This window comes from Nyctereutes procyonoides, unplaced genomic scaffold (genome assembly GCF_905146905.1).
Source record: "Nyctereutes procyonoides isolate TBG_1078 unplaced genomic scaffold, NYPRO_anot_genome, whole genome shotgun sequence".
In the NCBI taxonomy this organism is placed as follows: Eukaryota; Metazoa; Chordata; class Mammalia; order Carnivora; family Canidae; genus Nyctereutes; species Nyctereutes procyonoides.
Window position 1 is genome coordinate 35,611,800 of NW_026575146.1, and position 21,185 is coordinate 35,632,984.

General features: G+C 42.6%; 1 protein-coding gene across 6 annotated transcripts in view; it reads left to right on the forward strand.

Annotated features, from left to right (window-relative positions):
- The first annotated feature begins 6,811 nt into the window (after positions 1–6,811).
- AKAP7 (A-kinase anchoring protein 7) overlaps positions 6,812–21,185 on the forward strand; it is a 129,718-nt gene continuing 115,344 nt past the window's right edge. For all 6 annotated transcript variants that reach the window (XR_008662523.1, XM_055310501.1, XM_055310502.1 and 3 more), the window contains exons 1-2: positions 6,812–6,881; positions 12,224–12,355. Coding sequence is in view for 5 of the 6 variants with exons in the window: in XM_055310501.1 (XP_055166476.1) it covers positions 6,863–6,881; positions 12,224–12,355 (151 nt within the window). In the remaining variant the exon portion in view is untranslated. The remainder of the gene's footprint in view (positions 6,882–12,223; positions 12,356–21,185) is intronic.

Here is a 21,185-nt window from a genome sequence, read left to right on the forward strand (position 1 = left end):
TATTACCCCCCTCTTCCAAGCCTTTCCTGGCTCTCGCAGCCCACAGAAATCTTTATCCTTTGGATGCATCACCTCTTTTTTTGATCTGTATTAGGGTGACAATTGTCCTGTTTGCTAGGGACTGAGGGGTTTCCTGGGACATGAGACTTTCAGGGCTAAAACTGAGTAGTCCTTGGCAAATCAGGACAGTTGGTCACTCCACCTGTACTATGTGTGCTGAGAGTTCTTGGGCAGGAGGGAAGGCAGTGCCTCCTGAGGATACCTACTCTGGAAACTCAGGTGTCAGGGCTGTCCACAAAAAACTCCAGGAAGGGAAAAGGAAGGTGAGGACCCTTATTGGCCCTAAGGATAGGCCGAGTGGGGCAACTTTAGATAAACACGTAGCCAGAGGGAGCCCATTTCTGCAGTTCCTCCTATACATACATATATACACACACACACACACATATATATGATTTATATATATAAATTAAATGAATTAATTTTGAAGGAACTAAGAAGACCAAAGGTAAATACAAAGATACATTCCAAGTAAAAGAGTTTTATTTCATTTTATCTTTTTTTTAATTTTTCAAAGATTTGTTTATTTTTTAGACAGAGAGAGTGTGCATGAGCATGGGAGGGGCAGAGGGAGAGGGAGAGAATCTCAAGCAGACTCCCTGCTGAGCATGGGGCCTGAGTGGGGGCTCAACCCCAGGACTCTGAGATCATGACCTAAGCTGGAGTCAGGAGTCAGACACTCACCTACCGAGCCACCCAGGTGTCCCTCCCCTCACCCCAACGTAGAGGAGTTTTAATAAGGAGCTAAGCAGGTGGGAGAAGTATGAATCCTAAAACCAAGAGGAGTATCTAGACAGGTCAACTACCTTTTCCTTTTATTGTTACCTTGGAAACAAAGTAAGAGCTATTCAGTGATAGGAGAGTTCTATAAAACCCAGAAGGTAAGGTCAGACTTTCTGTAGATTTTCTGATGCTAAATTGAAATATCCAAGGTGAGTTAGGTAGGTTTGCTAAGATCGCAGCAGATTAGACAGAGGATCGGGTTAGATCTGTAAGATGCAGTTGCATTTCAGATGTTATACAAGAATATTCAATTGTTAAGAAAACTGTTATAATTGTTTCTTCTGTTATAGAAGATGAATGAGGCTGTATCATACACAGATCAATAGGAAGTGAAACACGTACCTTTTATATGTAGTCGCACATTAAAAGGGATGGAAGGACCAAGAGGTTCTAAGAGTCAGGAGGTATTAGGTGTACACGGGACACCTGTGGATGGAGCATCGTCTCTGTGTCTCTCCGATAGAGCAAGTATGTGTCGCAGCTTAGAGAAACTTCCAAGTATGGGCCTCCTGGGACCTCAGCGCTGATCCTCATGACACACACAAGCAGGGGACGCTGATGGAGCAGCAGGGATAGACGGGGTGAATGGATACTGCATATGTCAGGAACGCATTTACATAAAGGTTTAATATCCAGTCTTTGAAATTATAGTATAAAAGAATATTTAAGAACTGAGAAATTAGTCACAATATATTGCAAGGAAAAAAGCAAGTTATAAGACCAGATGCAATATCATTCTATTTTTATAAAATATATACCATGGCACACATTCGTGCTTACACACGTGTGTGTGTATGCCTGTATCGAGAGATATACAGTGATTTCTTGAATATACCCAAATATTAAAGAATACATGTTTTTGGGACGCCTGGGTGGCTTAGTGGTTGGGCATCTGCCTTTGGCCCAGGGCATGACCCCGGGGTCCTGAGATCCAGTCCCATGTCGGGCTCCCTGCAGGGAGCCTGCTTCTCCCTCTGCCTGGGTCTCTGCTTCTCTCTCTCTCTCTCTCTCTCTCTCTCTCTCATGAATAAATAAATAAAATCTTTAAAAAATACATGTTTTATAGTTACACACATATTCCTCATCCAACAAAATGAGATGTCATCCTGAGTCACACTTGATGACCAAGGGAACCAGCTGACTTTCTACTGATGTTTGGCTGTGCCTTGTGGACTGCATGCCCTCACTTTCCTTGATAACCATTGGTGGGTGTAGTTTATTGGGAGGCCCAAAGAACCTTCTAGGATGAACACCAAAGCAGCAACAACGGTTTTGGCAGAAATGCAGGGGGACAAGACCCTAGCACAAAGGAGAACTGAGGGATCTGAAGAGAGCTCAGCACACTGAGTGGAGTTGGCCTGACGCCTGAGTGGCCTCCGCAGCAGGCCCTGCAGGCGGAGGGGGTGGCTGTGCAGGACTGTTGCTGCAGCCTGAATGGGACCCTTCCTGTCCCACAACCTTGGCACTGCACCTTGTCGTCTGGGCAGAAGTCGGCCGTGTGTGTGACCTGCTAAGAGATACAGTGAGGCATATGGAGCTTTTAAGAGTTTATTTGAACAAAATCAATTTGAACAAAAATTGATTTGAAGCGGGTAGCCTCTAATCTCACAGAGGGACAGGAGCTCAGGCTGGGGGGCTATACCAAGTGAAAGCTGTCATAAGCAGCAGGGGTGGGGGCGGAGGTCATACTAGGGGCACAGCAGAGTGTTGATCCTTGCAAGCTGACTCTCCTTTAGGCTGCTGGGCAGGTGACTCCCCACTGCCTGGTTTGCTGTCGAAATTATAATTAGGTCTTGGTTTGGTGATGTGGGGCTTAGCAAAAGTGACTCTGTTTCCGCGTGTTGTCTTGTTTTTGACAAAAGGAACATACTGTCTCAATGAATTCTCTCTCTCTCACACAAATCATCTTCGGTGTCACTTCATCCATTGTTAAAAAACAAAATTCAGGGGATCCCTGGGTGGCTCAGTGTTTAGCGCTTGCCTTTGGCCCAGGGCGCGATCCTGGAGTCCCGGGATCGAGACCTGCGTTGGGCTCCCGGCATGAAGCCTGCTTCTCCCTCCTCCTGTGTCTCTGCCTCTCTCTCTCTCTATGTCTATCATAAATAAATAAATAAATCTTTAATAAAAAAAATTCAGTTGAAGAAATTTAAAGGTCATATTGACCTCATTCAAAGATTCATGAAAAGGGCCAGCACACCCCTAGCTAATACAGAGGAGCTCTGAGGAACTGAACAAAATGCGAGACTTTTATAGTCAAAAGGGGGCCAGGGACAAGGAAAGGGCAGGTGACATGATCTTTCTTTGGGGAGCAGAAGGGGTCCGTCAGGTGGACTACCTCACCGGTGCTGATCAGGACATTCCAGATTTACTAGTTTCCGATTTCCTGGGAGAGGGGAAACTGTAATTAGGTCAGAAAGGAGTCCTGGTTCACTGACACTTAGCATAAGTGACTCCACCTTGGGTCTGTTACCTGTCAACACCTCAAAGCACAACATAAGCTGGGGGGTGGGGCACTGGTGTTCTCCTTTGCAAGAGGATTGTAAGCCTGAGGACTGAGGCAAGCGGCGTGGCCGGGGGACCACCAGGGAGCTGATGTCTGGTGAGGACACAGCGCTTCCTGGGGCGGAAACTGAGCCCCGGGGGGGGGGGGGGGGGCGGGCTCGGCAGGGCAAAGGCTGGGCCGGAGGGCAGCCTGGATGGTCCATAGGCCATGTCAGGCCCATGTAGGACTCAGACGCAGGTTAGTGACCCCTGGTAGGTTGGAGGGTCGCACCGGGCCAGAGATGGGGCAGGTTGGGTCATTTAGCAATTAACATTCGGGGGTCAATGTCAACGTCAATGTCAGTTATTAGTCTGCCTCAGGCTGGTGAAGCTTCAGGACGTTCTTATAACCCTCTTTCTTTGTTATGAAGTTAATTTAGATGTATTGCTTTCTTTTTTTGACAAATCTGACTACTTAAACAGATCTAGGGCTCACAAAAGTTTCCTTCCTTCAGCAACTATTCACTGAGTAACCCTATGCCCTCGGGAATACAGACGCTTGCCTCCGCCTTCAGGCAGTCAGAGTAGGAAACGTTTGGTAAATAAAGGTTGTTTCCTAAGGTTCCTAATGCAGATATCCGCTCTTCTCTTCTGGTTCGATTTCTGCCTGTTCCAGAAGAGGGGAGAATCTTTACAAATGGGAGCTTACATCACCTTCTACAAAGTGCAGTGTAAGCCTTGCTTTTAGCATAAAGGGGGAAGGAGCGATCTCTTGCGGCTGTTTCTCAATAGCTCCAGCCCCAAATCCAAGCGGCACATTTTGGGGCCCTGCATTCTTATCCCTTTCAATATAGGCCTGGATCCCCTTTTTTTTTTTTTGCAGCTTTTAGTTTATTACTTATTGAAGATGCTCATGTTTTTCTGTTGTTAGGTGATCAGTTCCTTAAGAAAAAGGCCCGTCCTCTTCACCTGCGTGGCCTAGTGAACGTTAGGGGAGCCCCGTGTGTCTGTCATCAGCCCCTGGTTGTTACGAGCGTGCGACTCCAATACTCTTGCTAGAATCATCTTAGAAGCAGCGTGACAAGATTTATTCCTTCCCGTGTGTGGTCTTTATGTCACCTGTGGCTGTGCCAGGCAGTGCCTGCGCCGGTCCCTTAAGGTACCTCAAGGGGTCTTTGCCAAACAGCGACACTAATTTGAGGGGTGCACCTCGTTTTCCTTGCTGCTGAGTTTCTTTGCCCTTAAGAGCCCAGTAGAAATCTGTTCCAAGAATTTTTCCCCCCAAAATGAAGTAAATTGCTTTTCTCCCCCATTAACTCGCACCAGTGCTTTGACCTGCAAAAATCAATTAGCTGGTTTCCATTTCTAGGCACAAAACCGTTGTTAAAAGTTGAGGAAGACACAAAGAGATGGAAAAGTATTCCATGCTCATGGATTGGCAGAATTAATATTGTGAAAATGTCAATGTTACCCAGGGCAATTTACACGTTTAATGCAATCCCTATCAAAATACCATGGACTTTCTTCAGAGAGTTAGAACAAATTATTTTAAGATTTGTGTGGAATCAGAAAAGACCCCGAATAGCCAGGGGAATTTTAAAAAGGAAAACCATAGTTGGGGGCATCACAATGCCAGATTTCAGGTTGTACTACAAAGCTGTGGTCATCAAGACAGTGTGGTACTGGCACAAAAAACAGACACATAGATCAATGGAACAGAATAGAGAACCCAGAAGTGGACCCTGAACTTTATGGTCAACTAATATTTGACAAAGGAGGAAAGACTATCCAGTGGAAAAAAGACAGTCTCTTCAATAAATGGTGCTGGGAAAATTGGACATCCACATGCAGAAGAATGAAACTAGACCACTCTCTTGCACCAGACACAAAGATAAACTCAAAATGGATGAAAGATCTAAATGTGAGACAAGATTCCATCAAAATCCTAGAGGAGAACACAGGCAACACCCTTTTTGAACTTGGCCACAGTAACTTCTTGCAAGATACATTCACGAAAGCAAAAGAAACAAAAGCAAAAATGAACTATTGGGACTTCATCAAGATAAGAAGCTTTTGCACAGCAAAGGATACAGTCAACAGAACTCAAAGACAACCTACAGAATGGGAGAAGATATTTGCAAATAACATATCAGATAAAGGGCTAGTTTCCAAAATCTATAAAGAACTTATTAAACTCAACATCATAGAAACAAACAATCCAATCATGAAATGGGCAAAAGACATGAACAGAAATCTCACAGAGGAAGACATAGACATGGCCAACATGCACATGAGAAAATGCTCTGCATCACTTGCCATCAGGGAAATACAAATCAAAACCACAATGAGATACCACCTCACACCAGTGAGAATGGGGAAAATTAACAAGGCAGGAAACAACAAATGTTGGAGAGGATGCGGAGAAAAGGGAACCCTCTTACACTGTTGGTGGGAATGTGAACTGGTGCAGCCACTCTGGAAAACTGTGTGGAGGTTCCTCAAAGAATTAAAAATAGACCTGCCCTACGACCCAGCAATTGCACTGTTAGGGATTTACCCCAAAGATTCAGATGCAATGAAACGCCAGGACACCTGCACCCCGATGTTTCTAGCAGCCATGTCCACAATAGCCAAACTGTGGAAGGAGCCTCGGTGCCCATCGAAAGATGAATGGATAAAGAAGATGTGGTTTATGTATACAATGGAATATTACTCAGCCATTAGAAGCGACAAATACCCACCATTTGCTTCAACGTGGATGGAGCTGGAGGGTATTATGCTGTGTGAAGTAAGTCAATCGGAGAAGGACAAACAGTGTATGTTCTCACTCATTTGGGGAATATGAATAATAGTGAAAGGGAATATAAGGGAAGGGAGAAGAAATGTGTGGGAAATATCAGAAAGGGACACAGAACATGAAGACTCCTAACTCTGGGAAATGAACTAGGGGTGGTGGAAGGGGAGGAGGGCGGGGGATGGGGGTGAATGGGTCACGGTCACTAAGGGGGACACTTGACGAAATGAGCACTGGGTGTTATTCTGTATGTTGGGTACGTTGGTAAATTGAACACCAATAAAAATTAATTTATAAAAAAAAAAAGTTCGAGACTTTGCCACAATCTGGCTTTTTCTGTTTTGCAGCGCAGCAACATCCGGTCATACAGATGGTCCCGGTCGCATTCCTGAGCGTGTCGCTCTTCCCAAGTATTTTGTAACGAGGACTGTCTCGAAAGCTCTTCGCAAAACTAGACCCACGGGGCCTGAGGAGACCCCAGGCCGCCGCCCCGCAGGCCGCTCCGGCCGCCCGGATCCCCAGGCGCGAGGGGGGAGGGGGGAGGGGGCGGGGCGGGGGGCGGCGAGGCCGGGTCACGGGCACGCGGGGCCCCGCCCCTCCTTTCCCTCCCCGTCGGGGCGCCCGGCGCCCTCCCCGCCCCCATCCGGGTCCCTCGCGAACGCCCGGCCCCTTCCGCCGCTGCCGGGGCCCGCCTGCTCCCGCCCCGCCTCCTCCGCCTCCGCCTCCTCCTCCTCCGCCGCCGCCATGGAGCGCCCCGGAGCCGGTGAGCGCGGGCGGGAGGCCGGGGGAGGCCGGGAGGGCCCCGTCCCCGCCGTCCCCGCCGTCCCCGCCGTCCCCGCGCCCCGGCCCCGCGGCCCGGCCCCCGGGGCTGCCCCGTCTGGGCGCCCGCGGCCTGCCCGGCCCGGAGGGGGCGCCGGCAGAGCCCGCACCCGAGGCCCCGGGGGACGGGGGGACGGGCCGGAGACGGTGACACGCGCCCCTCGTGATTAAACACGGGAGGAGACGCCGGGACGTGACCCCGGCCGCCGGTGGCCGCCCTGCAGTGGGGGTGGGGGGCGGGGGGCGCCCGCGGGACTCACGGCCCCCCCACCGCCCCCACGCCCCCCCCATGGCCCGGCCCCGAGCTTCCCGCGTGTCCTCGCGCCTCGGGCCCGGGGCAGCTCCTCGCGGGCCAAGTTGACGGCGACCTGATTCGGCGCCTCCCCGCGCACCGTGGGCCGTGCGGACTGCGCGCTCCATTTCTCTCTAGTAACGGGTTGTGTTTCTGTTCTGTCCGTGAGGAGGACGCCCGGCTGGGTCACGCAGCCCAGCCCCTCCGCGGGGGGGACACGCCGCCGTTTCCGTGGCCGCAGCGCTTGCCCTGGGGCTTGGGGAGCACCACGCGGAGAGCGGCACGGGGGACAGGCGCACGGGGGACAGTGGCACAGGGGATAGGCGCACAGAGGACAGCCGCACAGGGGACCTGACAGGCCTGCTTCAGGGACTCACATTCCATTTCCCAGATAGGAAGCTTGCATTTTGGGTGACAAAAGGCAAAACTGTCCTTAAGTCATCTGCTGAAGTGCACGTATATTTGAATATCGGTGTATACTTTATGGTTTTAAATTTTATTTTAAAAATATTTTATTTAAATCCAGCTTGCTGATATATAACACCCTATGTTTTAAATGTGTGCATTAATTCTTTTTATAAAAGTGATATTCTATTTAAAGTACTTGAATGACAGAAAGGGGGAAAATACAAATAGAGTGCAGCTAGGCCAGAACTTAGAAATAATCTATGTCCTCCAGCCTTTGCATGACCATAATGACAGAAGACATGCAATGTTGTATTTGCTTTTTAAAGTAGTTGTTATCAACTTTTTTCAGTTGTTGCAGTCTTTATAGCTGTTATTTTCAGTGTCATTAGTGTGAGCGTGCTTTATTAATTCCTCTATTATTAGGCATGTAAGTTCCACCTTTTCTTCCTTTTTTTTTTCTTCCTGCTTGCTTTTTGAGGTATTAGGGTGCACATAAAGAGTTTAGTTAATTACACTGATACAGGTGGACATGGGCTGGGAATTGTCCCGCCCGTGTCAGCCTATGTGCTACAGATACATTAGTAAGAAAAACATTTTTATAGCTCCTGACCTATTGCCAGAGTGCCTTTTGAAAGAATTCCCTCAGTTTACAGCTCCGTGAACTACATATGTTAACAGGCAGTGGAGCATGTTGCCAGAAAAAGAAGTTTTGACAGTAGAGTGACAGGATTCAAATTCCAACCCTAAACTTAGCTGTGACCTTGGGCAAGTTACTTCATTGGCCAGTCTGTAAACTCAGTAAACAACTAATAGTACCTCCCTGATAGCTGTCTCTGTGGATTAAATGAGTCATTACCTATAAAGTGCTTACAGCTCGGCATAGTGTTATTGCCTGCTCAAGTGTTAGCTGTTATTTTATTTGGATTTGTGCAAAAGATAGGGTTTTAATCAGACCAAATTTTAAGTACTCAAAATGACCATTTTATGGCTTAAATGCTTTATTTAAGAGCCAGTTATTTTAAGGCAGTATTTCAGAAGCAAAATACTTCTAGTTTCTGTAGAAAGAAAGTGTAGTTGGTGTCTTAGTGACATCTGTCACCTTTGCCCAAACAGTGGAGCTTAGAGAACTGGAGGAAAGCTTCCAGATTTGAACTCTGTTGAGAAACATTGCTCTAGAGAATGACCAGCAATTCTTTGAAGAGTTATTTGGAAATGGTGTTCTCTTTTTTTCAGAGTTAATGATTCATGTCTACAAAAATGGTTTCTATTATTCTGTAGTTTCATGGAACAAAGTTTATTTCAAGTTCTGGATTATTGATTTTGCCATAGCATTGCATTTCAAAAGTTTCTATATGCTTTATTTAACAAGATGGAGAATGATATTGAGGAAGTCCTACTATACTTTTTATATCAAATGAGATGGCAGTACATTTCCTTCATCATCCTGTGAAAATGAGACTCTGTGATGTGCTGAAGCTGCCATTTAAACACCACAAATTAAAAAAAAAAAATAAAAAAAAATAAACACCACAAATTATTTTTTCTTGGGCATCGAAATAGTTGTATTGCAGTGTAACTTGAGTGATTTATTATTAAACACTCTAGAATGTGTGCTTACCTGTATCCAGTCATTCAGTACAAGCATATTGATCACCAGCTGTGAGCTGAACACTACTAGACATTGAGGAATCAAATAAAGATAAGATGTGGCACTTAAGGAACTTAGAATGGGGGGTCTATACTTATGGATGGAATGTAATTATGAAAAGTCCTCCCTTTCACTTTCTGAAGTATCCCAGTTTGGGGTGGTAAAGTATATGATCACTTTTACTTAGTGTCTAATGGACAAGACTGACAGATGGACACTTACATGTGCGGTGACTGGAGGAAGCACTAGCTATTGGGAAGGAGATGGGATTACCTAACTCAGCTCTGAGCTGGGGATCAGAAAAGTTTCCCCTAACAGTAAACATCTAATCTGAGTTTCTACTTTTAAGTTGATTATTCTCAACTGTCAACATAGTCGCTTGGTCTCGTGAAGAATCAAGGTGTGGAAGAGATGAGAAGGGATCTTTGGGAGCAGTCATTTTTCATCTTCTCTTCCACATTAGAGTCACCCTGCAAGGCTTTAAGAAAATACCAGCAGCTGCCTTGATCTCCAGAGATTCCAATTTAATTGGCCTGGAGTGGGACCCAGGCATTGGTCATTTTAAAAAGCTCCAGGTGATCCTAAGGTGCAGCCAGGATTTACAGTTTTCCAAGTAGGACAATGATGTCATCTAGGAGAGGGGCTACCGAGTGGGGCCTGAAGAGTTCATATGAATTTCCTGGGATCATACTGCTAGTGAGGTGGAAGCACCACACTAGGATATCTGCCTCCTAATTTCTGATACTAAACCCTCCCTGTTACATCAGCCAGCTTGCCTTGTGTCATTACCTAAATGGCACTCTTTTCAATATTGTTCCTTCCTGATTCTGCTTTTGTAGAGGCAGAATGATCCACGTAGCACTTCTCTAACTATTGGTTAATGGAGCTGGAGATAAACTGAAAGTATTTCGATAACTTTTTTCATGGAAAAAAATAACAATTCATCATGCCATTCAAGCCTTCCTTTTGCCTTCACAGTATGTTGTTAGAGCACAGAAGTCAGCCTCTTAGGCCATTCCACACATTGCCAAGAATCCAATCTATTTCCCAGGGGCACACAGACTTTAAAGCCACAATTGAAATGTCAGTGCTAATGGGCCAATTTCATATCACCGAGTTCTTTTTTCCTCCCAGCTTTGTTGAGATGTAACTCACAAATAAAATTGTATGTATTTAAAGTGTACAGTGTGATGATTTTATACAAGTATATATTGTGAGATGATTACCACAGTCAAGTTAATTAACATCCATCACCTGACATAGTTACATAGTTCCTTTTTTTTTTTTGTGAGAATGCTTAAGGTTTACTTTCTGAGCACATTTCAAGTATATATAGTACAGTATTGACTACAGTAACCATGCTGTACTTTAGATCTTCAGAGATTAGTAATACGTTCTTAGATTAAGAATACAAGAGAAACACAAAAGTTGGGTTTATTTCATTTTGTTCTGATTTTCATTCTGCCTTGTGCATATTTACCTGCCTAAATACTCTGCTGCTACCTTTTCAAGAGTAAGCTGCATGGTCAGTGATGATTCTTTATGAGTAGCTATATGTGCCCGAAGGTACAAGATATATATTGACCTATTAAAATTTTTGTTTAGGTATAATCTGCATTTGTATTTTTCAGTTCAGGCATAAAAATAGGAAACATTTACTTGTTCTCATATTTCAAGTTGTTATAAGTTTATGAATAGGCTCATAGTAAACTAATATTTGTTGAACACTTGTGTGCCAGGCACTCATATTTGGTAAATAAATAGTATCATTATTAAGAATGTACTATTACTTTTTTTGTTTGTTTTGGTATTGAACATGACTATATATAAATCTTGTTTTTTTATTTTTATTTTATTTTTTTATTTTTTCACTTTTATCTGGAATGTGTGTGTGCATATGTGTGTGAGCAGTAGTAAAGATCACTCAAATTGCAATAAAAATTTAGATTTTTTTTTTTTGGTATGTATGTTAACTATGACCTTTCATGACCTTATTATGTTGTAAGCCATATTCTTAATGGAATGTGGTTTTTATATATTTGAAAATAGAGGATTACAACAGAAAGAAATACATGACTTCATGAATATCTTTAATGGTAGGTTAGTCTTTAGTAAATACATAGGGTAAAAATTATACAATTATCCCAAGATTTTGTTCAGTCCTAGTTCAAACAACATTTGTGTATTGTCAATAGAAGCGTGGAAAATAATGGTACTGGGACGACCACCTACTGAGACATTTAGCAATTTTATCAGTTTAAACAGACACTCTCTTTCCCTTAACCTCCACCGGAAACATGGTTGTTCCACCCATAACAAAAACAAAAACCAAGTGTGAAATGTGGCTTTAATATTAGCAAATATCCTTGGGAGGGCAGTCAGGGAAACTATACAATCTTTTGGTGTTTAATCATTAAATTTCTAGGAAAGCATATTTAGAGCCATGAATTACCAATGTTAATTAATAACAGAAAAAATATGTCTATTGAAAAAAAAATAAAGGTCAGAACTTGTACAAATGAGAACATGTAACTGATATTATTAAAAATAAACATGAGACAGATAAAGCTATTGGTTTTCAAAAAGTATGGAAAATGGAGTTTTATTTTTTAATTTTTTAATTTAAAAAAAATGGAAATTTAGAGTTAGAAAATTTAGCTATAAAAGATCTGGAGGATTGTTGATTTACTCAGTCTTCCTCTAACCCTGAGTGGAATACTATGCTTCAGAAAATTATTAAAGCTGTTTAACATAAAAGTACATTTATAGAAATGTAGACTATGGTACAAATAATGTTTATATTACTCTATAATATATTCAAATACAAGGATCATTTCTCAACAAATGTTAATTTATATTGAATTCAGTTCACTTGTCTTAGTTTAGGATACAATTAAAAAATAAATAATACATTTTTTTTCTTTTTGATATGTTAAAGGAGCAATAAATTCCAATGAGTGTGAAAATGCGTCAAGAGAAGAGGAAATGTCAGAAGAATTTGAAGCTGATGCTATGGATTCTCTGAAAGACATGCCATTTGCCACTATAGATATTAAAGATGATTGTGAAAGTAAGTATTGAAAATGAGACAGATTTGCCTATTACCCAGGTTACTTGTGAAGAGAAAATAGGGGAAAACACCAACATATTCCACAAATGTTTGTTGACTGTATGCTCTGTACCAGTTATTTTACATCAAGTCTTCTGTAGAACCTTGCTGTGATCTGATACAGTTGGGTCTCGACTGGGCTTCCCAAACTGGAGGATCCATAAGAAATTAGTTTGATCTCCCCCAGGGTGGGGTGCTGCCTTGCAAGGAATGTCTGTCCGGTGGCAGAGGGGCTGGGCTGCCTGGGCTCCATGGGTCTGGACTCTGTCTTCTTGGGGTCCTCATTTACCTTCAATGTTTAGCTTACATTTTGAGCAATAAAGCCTGGTGGTAGTGTGAAAAAAAAATTAGTTTGATCTCTTCATTTCCAAGAAAAAAAAATAAGACTCCGAGAAGTTAATCAGCTAAATTCACATAATGGAAAAGAACTACTTTGGGGTGGCTCAGTCAGTTGCGTGTTGAACTCTTGGTTTTGGTCTGGGTCATGATCTCAGAGTCATGGGGTCGAGCCCCAACCATTGAGCTCGATGCTCAGAGTGGAGTCTGTTTGAGATGATCCCTCCCCACCTCGTGCAAACACACCCTATCTCTCTCTCTCTTTCTCAAATAAAATGAATCTTAAAAAAAGAAAAGAACTACTTACAGAATCTGTGATTTCTGATTCGTTAGTCCTTCTTTGATGAATAGCTATAACCTCCTGAGACGAATGCTGTACATGATTCTGTGGGCTTACCTGGGGCGAAGGTGTGTCAGAGAGGCCTCTCACCTGGATGTGGGTGGGTGCCCTGGAAGGCCTTCCTGGAGATTTGAGAGGAGGAGAGGCCTGCTGGATACAGGTGAACGCTTCAAGGTTCTCTCCTCTATACTAACTGTCCTGTACTTAACTGATCATCTGGGTTTTCTGGGGTGTGATGGAAAACTCCAGATTCCTCTTTTCCACCTTTGTGTTGGACCCAGGGAACTTTTTGGTTTTTAAGCATCCCATGTGATTCTGGTGCTCATCCAGTCTCGGAAACACTGCTTTCTATCTCACTGTCTTCCTATCCAGTGAGTCTGGTTCGCATTTTGGGGTGATGTAAGGAGAGAGGGATACTTAAAATGAGTCATATCTCTGATAACTTATTAATCACTCCCCCCCTCCCATTCCATAATCCGAGGGGAAAAGGAAGGACAAAGAGGTATTTGCTCAGTCATGGGACGCTTTCCCATCTTTCCCTCTACACCTGGCCCGTAGAGAAAAACAGTTTTGGGGGTGTTTTCCAGCTCTTAGAGAAATTCTTCATTTGGAGAATTAGTATACCTGGTAGGTAGAAGAAGATCCCTTTTGGAAACAAGGGGCAAGGATACCAAGGGTTTAATCATGTTTTCCTTTTTAATTTCCTACTTTTTGAGCAAATAAAATGAATATACCTAAAAAGTGCAATCACTTCTTTCTGATTTCACTACTTCCTCTAATTTGGATATAAAATAAGAGTTTTCCTGAACGGCCATGCCTGCACACCCGGGAGCATCTCCCGCCCCCCTTCCTGACTCTGCACCCACCCAGTCCAGCCAGGATCATCCCCTCGCAGTGCTCCCAGCTAGCCTGGGGCAAGAGGAGCACCTGTCCCCCGGGGCCTCGGGACCCCACACGGCTGATACGGGGCTTGTCTGTTGGAACAACAGCCTCCACTTGAGTCTGCAGCGAGCTACTGCCAGTTCCCAGGGGGCAGATAGTGTTTCTGCAGCCGTTGTGTTCTGTCCCCACCGGTGGGGAGAGGCCACGGCCCCTGGGACTGGAAAGAAGGAAGGGCCGAGCTGCTGCTTCCAGGGGGGCGTTGGGAGGACGGACCGGTGGTCTATAGGAATAGGGCCTTTCCCTCAGTATGTGTTCCATTCATCACTAAAGACGTGATGTTAGTGTAAGCTCGGGGCCCCTGCGGGCCACGCGAGTCCCTTAGCTGTGTGACCCCTACTGGAAGTTCCGTCTTCGGGAGGAAGAGGTCTCCGTGGCTTATGCTAGCCTCCAAACCACCATGTACAGTATTGCTTTGGTGGGAAGATGGGTTTCAAATTCCAAGCTCCAGCTTACACAGTGTCAGAGAAATAGAAAACCTGTGTTTTGAGTTTTAGTTATTTCATTTTCTACTCCTTGGACCCTTAAAGTGTATGAGCTGGACTCCTCACGGTCACCGGTGCTGAGTCCCTCCTGGTCACCCCTCAGCCTGGCTGTGCAGATCAGAGGAGGTAAAGGGGGCAATTAAAATGCAAAATAACGCACAGATGCTACGTACAAAAACTTTGAAACATATCCCTTAGTTATCTGGGGACAACTCGTTCTCTCCCATTTTTACAACAGCATTTCCTAAGACCCTAGAAACAAATACTAAAATTCTTTGCAAACTGGAAACTCTAGTTTTTGTGAAATGAGATTTTTATAGAAAGTCACAAAAGCTGGGCGTTTTGTTGTCAACCCTTAAACTTAAGATAGATTTAGCAATAGTGTTTGTATTCAAAAAACAGGATAACCGGTTTGTGACTCAAAGGGACTCAATGCGGCTTTCTCTTATGTTTAGTAATGTGGCAATTTAATCGATTTACTGGACTGTGGTAGACAGCAGCCTCAAAATTCTCAAGTTGCTGGTTGTCGCCTTTGGTTCTTCCAGTTTCCTTTGGTGGGTAGAGATTGCGAGGGAACTGCCAAGACGTTCTTGCTGATAGGAACCTGGCAGGGCGAGGAGGAGAGTGGTGCTGACAAGAACATCGTGGGAAGGAGGATCCTTGCCAGTAAGAACACTCCCCGGTGCTTGGCTCAGACTTAGTTGCCAACTGTGTTACCTTCATTCAGCATGGCCGCTGTCATGACTAGGTGTCCTGCCGTCTGGTTGGCTGAAATTTGTCCTTATGGTTTTTCTTAGTTTTGTTTTTGAAAAGAGACTATTTTACTTGAATTTACTTAAAAATTAAAAAAGAGACTTTTTACTTGAATTTACTCTATTTACTTGAAAGAGAACTATTTACTTGATAATTATATCTTAGAATACAAAATGTATTTGGGGTGACTGGCTGGTTCGGTGTGGTAAGCATCTGACCCTGGATCTCAGGGTTAGTGAGTTCAAGCCCTGCATTGGGCTCCACAGTGGGCACGGAGCCTACTTAAAAAAGGAATATGAAATGTATTCGAATATTGAATCAAATATAGAATGCATTAGAATTATATATACTAGAATATAAATATACACATTGGAAATAAAACATCCAGGTGTATATGAAAGAAATCCTCTTAGGAATGTTGAAGGAGCAATACAGTCTGAGCCACATCTTCTGGATTTTATAGGTTGAACATGTTCCAGGAGAAAATATAACACTAGTGACTTATTGCTCTGGGCCCGGGTGGGTCTGTTCTCTTTAGAGGGTGGAAGTGTCATTGGTCAGTTGGTTAGAAACCCAGCAAAACCTCCAGAGAATGCCTCGAGCTGCTGTTAGTGTTGCCTCTGAAAGTTGGACGAGTCTACCATGAAGAGTCAACCGCTGATAGGAATGGCTTAGCGTGCGTCCCATGGGGGGTAAGTCTGTGGGGAGCTTTAGGTTTTTTTCTTTTTTTTTTTTTATAAGATTTTATTTATTTATTCATGACAGACATAGAAAGAGGCAGAGACACAGGCAGAGGGAGAAGCAGGCTCCATGCAGGGAGCCCAACGTGGGACTCGATCCCGGGACCCCGGGATCACACCCCAGGCCGAAGGCAGCGCTAAACCGCTGGGCCACAGGGGCTGCCCGGGAGCTTTAGTTTAATTGGCTCAGTTCTCTTGTGAGACTCATAGCCCTTAACTATCAAGCCATATTTAAATCAAGATTGAAAATAAAATAGAGTGTCTTCTTTTTTTCTTTTCTTTTTTTTTTTTTTAGTCATTTGTCTTTCATAAGTGTGGAATTCTGGTCGTATATCAAAGTTATTATAATCCTTATTAGACTTCATGCAGAATTCTAACCTTATAATTATCACAGACTTTAAAGATATGGGAAATTATTATTTTGTTACTTGTTTATTAGCTAATACCATTAAGTTGTATTTTTAAAAAGTACTTTAACTTTTAGATATTTTAGAATATCAATTGAAATCTACCTTTTCCTGAAAAGAATTTTTTTAATAGAAAAATACTGTATCAAATAAAGATTGAACCTCAGTACCTGGTGTAGTAAGTGACTATCCTGAGTCAGTTTTAACTTTTCATTGTTTTTAAAGATTTATTTATTTCCGAGAGAGAAAGAGAGAGAGAGAGAGCGCACATGCAGGGGCAGAAGGGGAGGTAGAGGAAGAGAGAGATGGAGAGAGAGAGAGAGAAAGAATCCCAAGCAGACTCCCTACTGAGCATGGTGCCTGACTTGGAGGTCACTCTCATGACCCTAAAATCATGACTTGAGTTGAAATCAAGAGTCAAAGGCTTAACCAGCTGAGTCACCCAGGTGGCCCTACATCTTTGTTGTTGTTGTTAAGTGATCTTAAGCTCTACATCCAATGTGGGACTTGAACCCACAACCCTGAGATCAAGAGTTGCATGCTGAACAGTCTGCGCTTGTCAGGCACCATTCCTGAATCAATTTTAAATCAATTTACTTTTTAAAAATTTATCTATTTATTTGAGAGAGTGAAAGACCGAGAGAGAGAGCACAAGCAGGGTAGAGTGGCAGAGGGATAGGGAGAAGCAGACTCTCAGCTGAGCAGGGAGCCCGACATGGCTCTCAATCCCAGGACCCCGGGATCACGCCCTGAACCACAGGCAGATGCTCAACTGACTGAGCCATCCAGGTGCCTCCAGATGAATTTTTAAAAAGGATACAGTGGGTCACCTGGAGGCTCATTCAGAAGAGCATGTGACTCTTAATCTCAGTGTCATGGTTTTGAGCCCTACGTTGGGTGTAGAGATTACTAAAAAAGATAAACTTAGAACGGAGCGTAAATTATGTTCTGTGTCATCTCTGATTGGGAAATGTGGAGTACATATTCCAAATTTTTAGAAAGGGGCTTGAGGCAAATATTTGTCTCAAATAATACAAGTGTTTTACATCTTTTTCCTTTAAAGAAAACACACAGGAAAACAAAAAATTGGAAAAGCCCAAATGAATTCTTTAAGTCATTCAACATACTTATATTGACTTGCCCGCTTCATAGCAGGTACTATTGGTGCTGCGTAAACAATGTAGAAGATAAAATTCAATTAGCAAATAAACATATGGAGAGTTATCCAATCTTAGAAGTATTAAAGGATGCACATTGGTATATGATTGTAACTTATCAGATTGGCAATATCTTTTCCAAATAATGCTCAGTGATTTTAATGTCATGTCTACATCACTTGTGACAATGTACTGTTCTAAGTCCTTTGAGAATGGAGTCTACATCACTTGTGACAATGTACTGTTCTAAGTCCTTTGAGAATGGAGTGACCTGAGCCGAAGGCAGACACCTAACTGACTGAGCCACCCAAGTGCCCCTACAATTAGAATTTGTAAAATGTGCTTAAAAAGTTGCCTTTAAAGATGTAAACTTCATTGATTCAGAGGCACCTGGGTGGCTCTGGGGTGGAGCCTCTGCCTTCATGACCCCGGGGTCCTAGAATCAAGTCCCACACCAGGCTCCCCACAGGGAGCCTGCTTCTCCCTCTGCCTGTGTCTCTGCCTCTCTCTCTGTGTCTCATGAATAAATAAATAAAATCTTAAAAAAAAAAAGATGTACTCTCCATTGGTTCATTAAATAGAGAGCTGGATGAGCTTGTTCCTCTGACCCTGTCCACAACATTATTCCTAGTAGTGTTAAGCTATGGCAGTTATAGCTACAGCTGTGGGGGCAGATTGTCAGGGTTCTACACTTTCTCTTAAATTTTTTGGGGGGTATCTGGCTGGCTCAATTGGAAGAGTATATGACTCTTGATCTCAGGGCCTTGTTCAAGCCCCTGGTTGGGTGTAGATTCCTTAAATAAATAAATAAACTTACAGAATTTTTTGGGGTGGAAGTATAATTAACATACAACATTATATTAGTTTCAGGTATATGACATACTGATTCAACAATTCTCTGCATTATTCTGTTGCCATCTGTCACCACACAACGTAATTACAGTATTTTTGACTCTATTCCCTATACTGTACTTTTCAACTCCATAACTTATTTATTTTATAACTGGAAGTTAGTACCTCTTAATCCCCTTTATTTCACCTATCCTCCTTTCCCTTCTGGCAACCATCAGTTTGTTTTCTGTATTTAAGGGTCTGGTTTTTGTTTGTGTCTTTGTTTTTTTAGATTCTACATGTAAGTAAAAACATATGGTATTTGTCTTTCTCTGTCTGACTTATTTCACTTAGCATAGTATCCTCTAGCTCCATCATGTTGCAAATGGCAAGATCCCATTCTTTTTTATGGCTGAGTAGTAGTCCATCGAGTGTCACACAACATGTCTTCATTGTCCATTCGTCTACCCATGGATACCTGGGTTGTTTTCACATCTTGGCTATTGTAAATAACGCTGCGATAAACATAGGGGTGCATATATTTTTTGAATTAGCATTTTCATTTTCTTTGGATAAACACTCACTAGGGGAATTAATGGATCATATGGTATTTCTATTTTTAAGTTTTTAAGGAACCTCCATCCTGTTTTCCTCCATACTGATTATTGGTTGCAATAATCTATATTCCCACCAACAGTGCACAAGTGATCCTTTTACTCCACATCCTTGTCAGCATTTCTTATTTTTTTTGTCATTTTGATTCTAGCCTTTCTGTAAAGTGATATCTTGCTGTGGCTTTGATCTGCAGTTTCCTGATGATCAGTGATGTTGAGCATCTTTTCATGTGTCCGTTGGCCATCTGGATGTCTTCTTTGGAAAAATGTTTCTTCAGGTCCTTTGCCCATGTTTATTTTTATTTATTTATTTATTTTGGTGTTGAGTTGTACAAGTTCATTATATATTTTGGGTGTTAATCCCTAGTTGGATATATCATTTGCAAAAATCTTCTCCCATTCAGTGGGTTGCTTATTCATTTGTTGTTGGTTTCCTTTGGTGTGCAAAAGCTTTGTGTTTTGGTGTGGTCTCATCAGTTTATTTTTGCTTTTGTTTCCCTTGCCTGAGGAGACATCTAGAAAAATGTTGCTAAAACCAATGTCAAAGATGTTATGGCTTCTGTTTTCTTTTAGTTTTATGGTTTCAGCTCTTACATTTAGATCTTTAATCCATCTGATTTTATTTTTATGTGTCGTGTAAGAAAGTGGTCCGGTTTCATTCTTCTGCATGTAGCTGCCCAGTTTTCCCAGCACCATGCTCCTACACATCCGTACTGTGCCTATTAAACAAGTGTCCAGGCACAACTTCATTATCTATAAAATTGGCATAATAATTGATCTATTTCAGGAGTCGAGAGGATTCAGCTTGTTAATACACGTAAATTTTTATTGATCTTACCAAAATTTTTTGCCTAAGTGTACTTGCTAAATTAAATATTTAAAGAAATTTTCATCTTGAGAGCAATATTTTGTAATGATATTATTGAGTGCTTCCTGTATGTTGCTAACTGCTTTATCTTTTCTTATTTAATCCTCAGAGAAACTCAGTGAGGGAGGTAAATTTTTTTTAGGAAGTTTTAGTAATGTGTTTCTCTATGAATTAGAGAGAGTAATATTGTTAAGTCATAAGTTCAGGAGTCTTAAGAATGGTTACTTTAAAGATTTTGACTATTTACAGAACAAGAAAAAAAAAAGATTATCGAAACAAAGAATCTAGTTTGTTCTCAGCCTTTTGGCTAAGAGGAAGTGTGAGAACAACCACCAATGACAGATGGTGTACTTAATTAAAGCAGTTTCTCCCATAATTCATTCTCTTGTAGTTTTTTGAGGGAATAAATAAAACTTAAGGAAAAATTAAATAACTTTCATAAAACGAGACATGCTTTGGGCAGAAAAACAAATGATTGGATTAGAGAATTACAGCCTTTATCAACAAGACTAGATTCATTAGAGCACATTGAAATGGCTACTAAAATCATTATGAAAATTAACAATGTAATAAATTAAATTTATGAGATGAGGTTATGAGCTCTAATCCAGAGAAAGATCCAGGGCGCATGGCCAAGCATTCTCTGTTTTGCTTCTATGATCACTGATCTTTAATGCTTTTATTAGTAAACTAGATGTTACATGAATCGTTTGCTCATTATTATTTTCATATAAAGTAAATTGAAAGAATAATAGCAAATTGTCTTTTTTTTTCTATTTATTTATTTATTTATTTATTTATTTATTTAATTTTTATTTATTTATGATAGTCACAGAGAGAGAGAGAGAGAGAGGCAGAGACACAGGCAGAGGGAGAAGCAGGCTCCATGCACCGGGAGCCCGACGTGGGATTCGATCCCGGTCTCCAGGATCGCACCCTGGGCCAAAGGCAGGTGCTAAACCGCTGCGCCACCCAGGGATCCCTATTTTTTTAAAAGGTTTTATTTATTCATGAGAGACAGAGAGAGAGAGAGAGAGAGAGAGAGAGAGAGAGAGAGGCAGAGACACAGGCAGAGGGAGAAGCAGGCTCCATGCAGGGAGCCCCATATGGGCCTGGATCCTGGGCCCCGGGACCCCAGATCACGCCCTCAGTCCAAGGCAGACGCTTAGCTGCCAAGCCACCCAGGTGCTCCAGCAAATTGTATTTTAGAATATGTAGATTGTGATTTTAAGGTTAGAAATAAAATGAAGTTCAGTTAGGAAAGAGGGGATTTGATGCTCTAGTCATACAAGTAAAGTTGACAAATAAAGGGCAAAGAAGA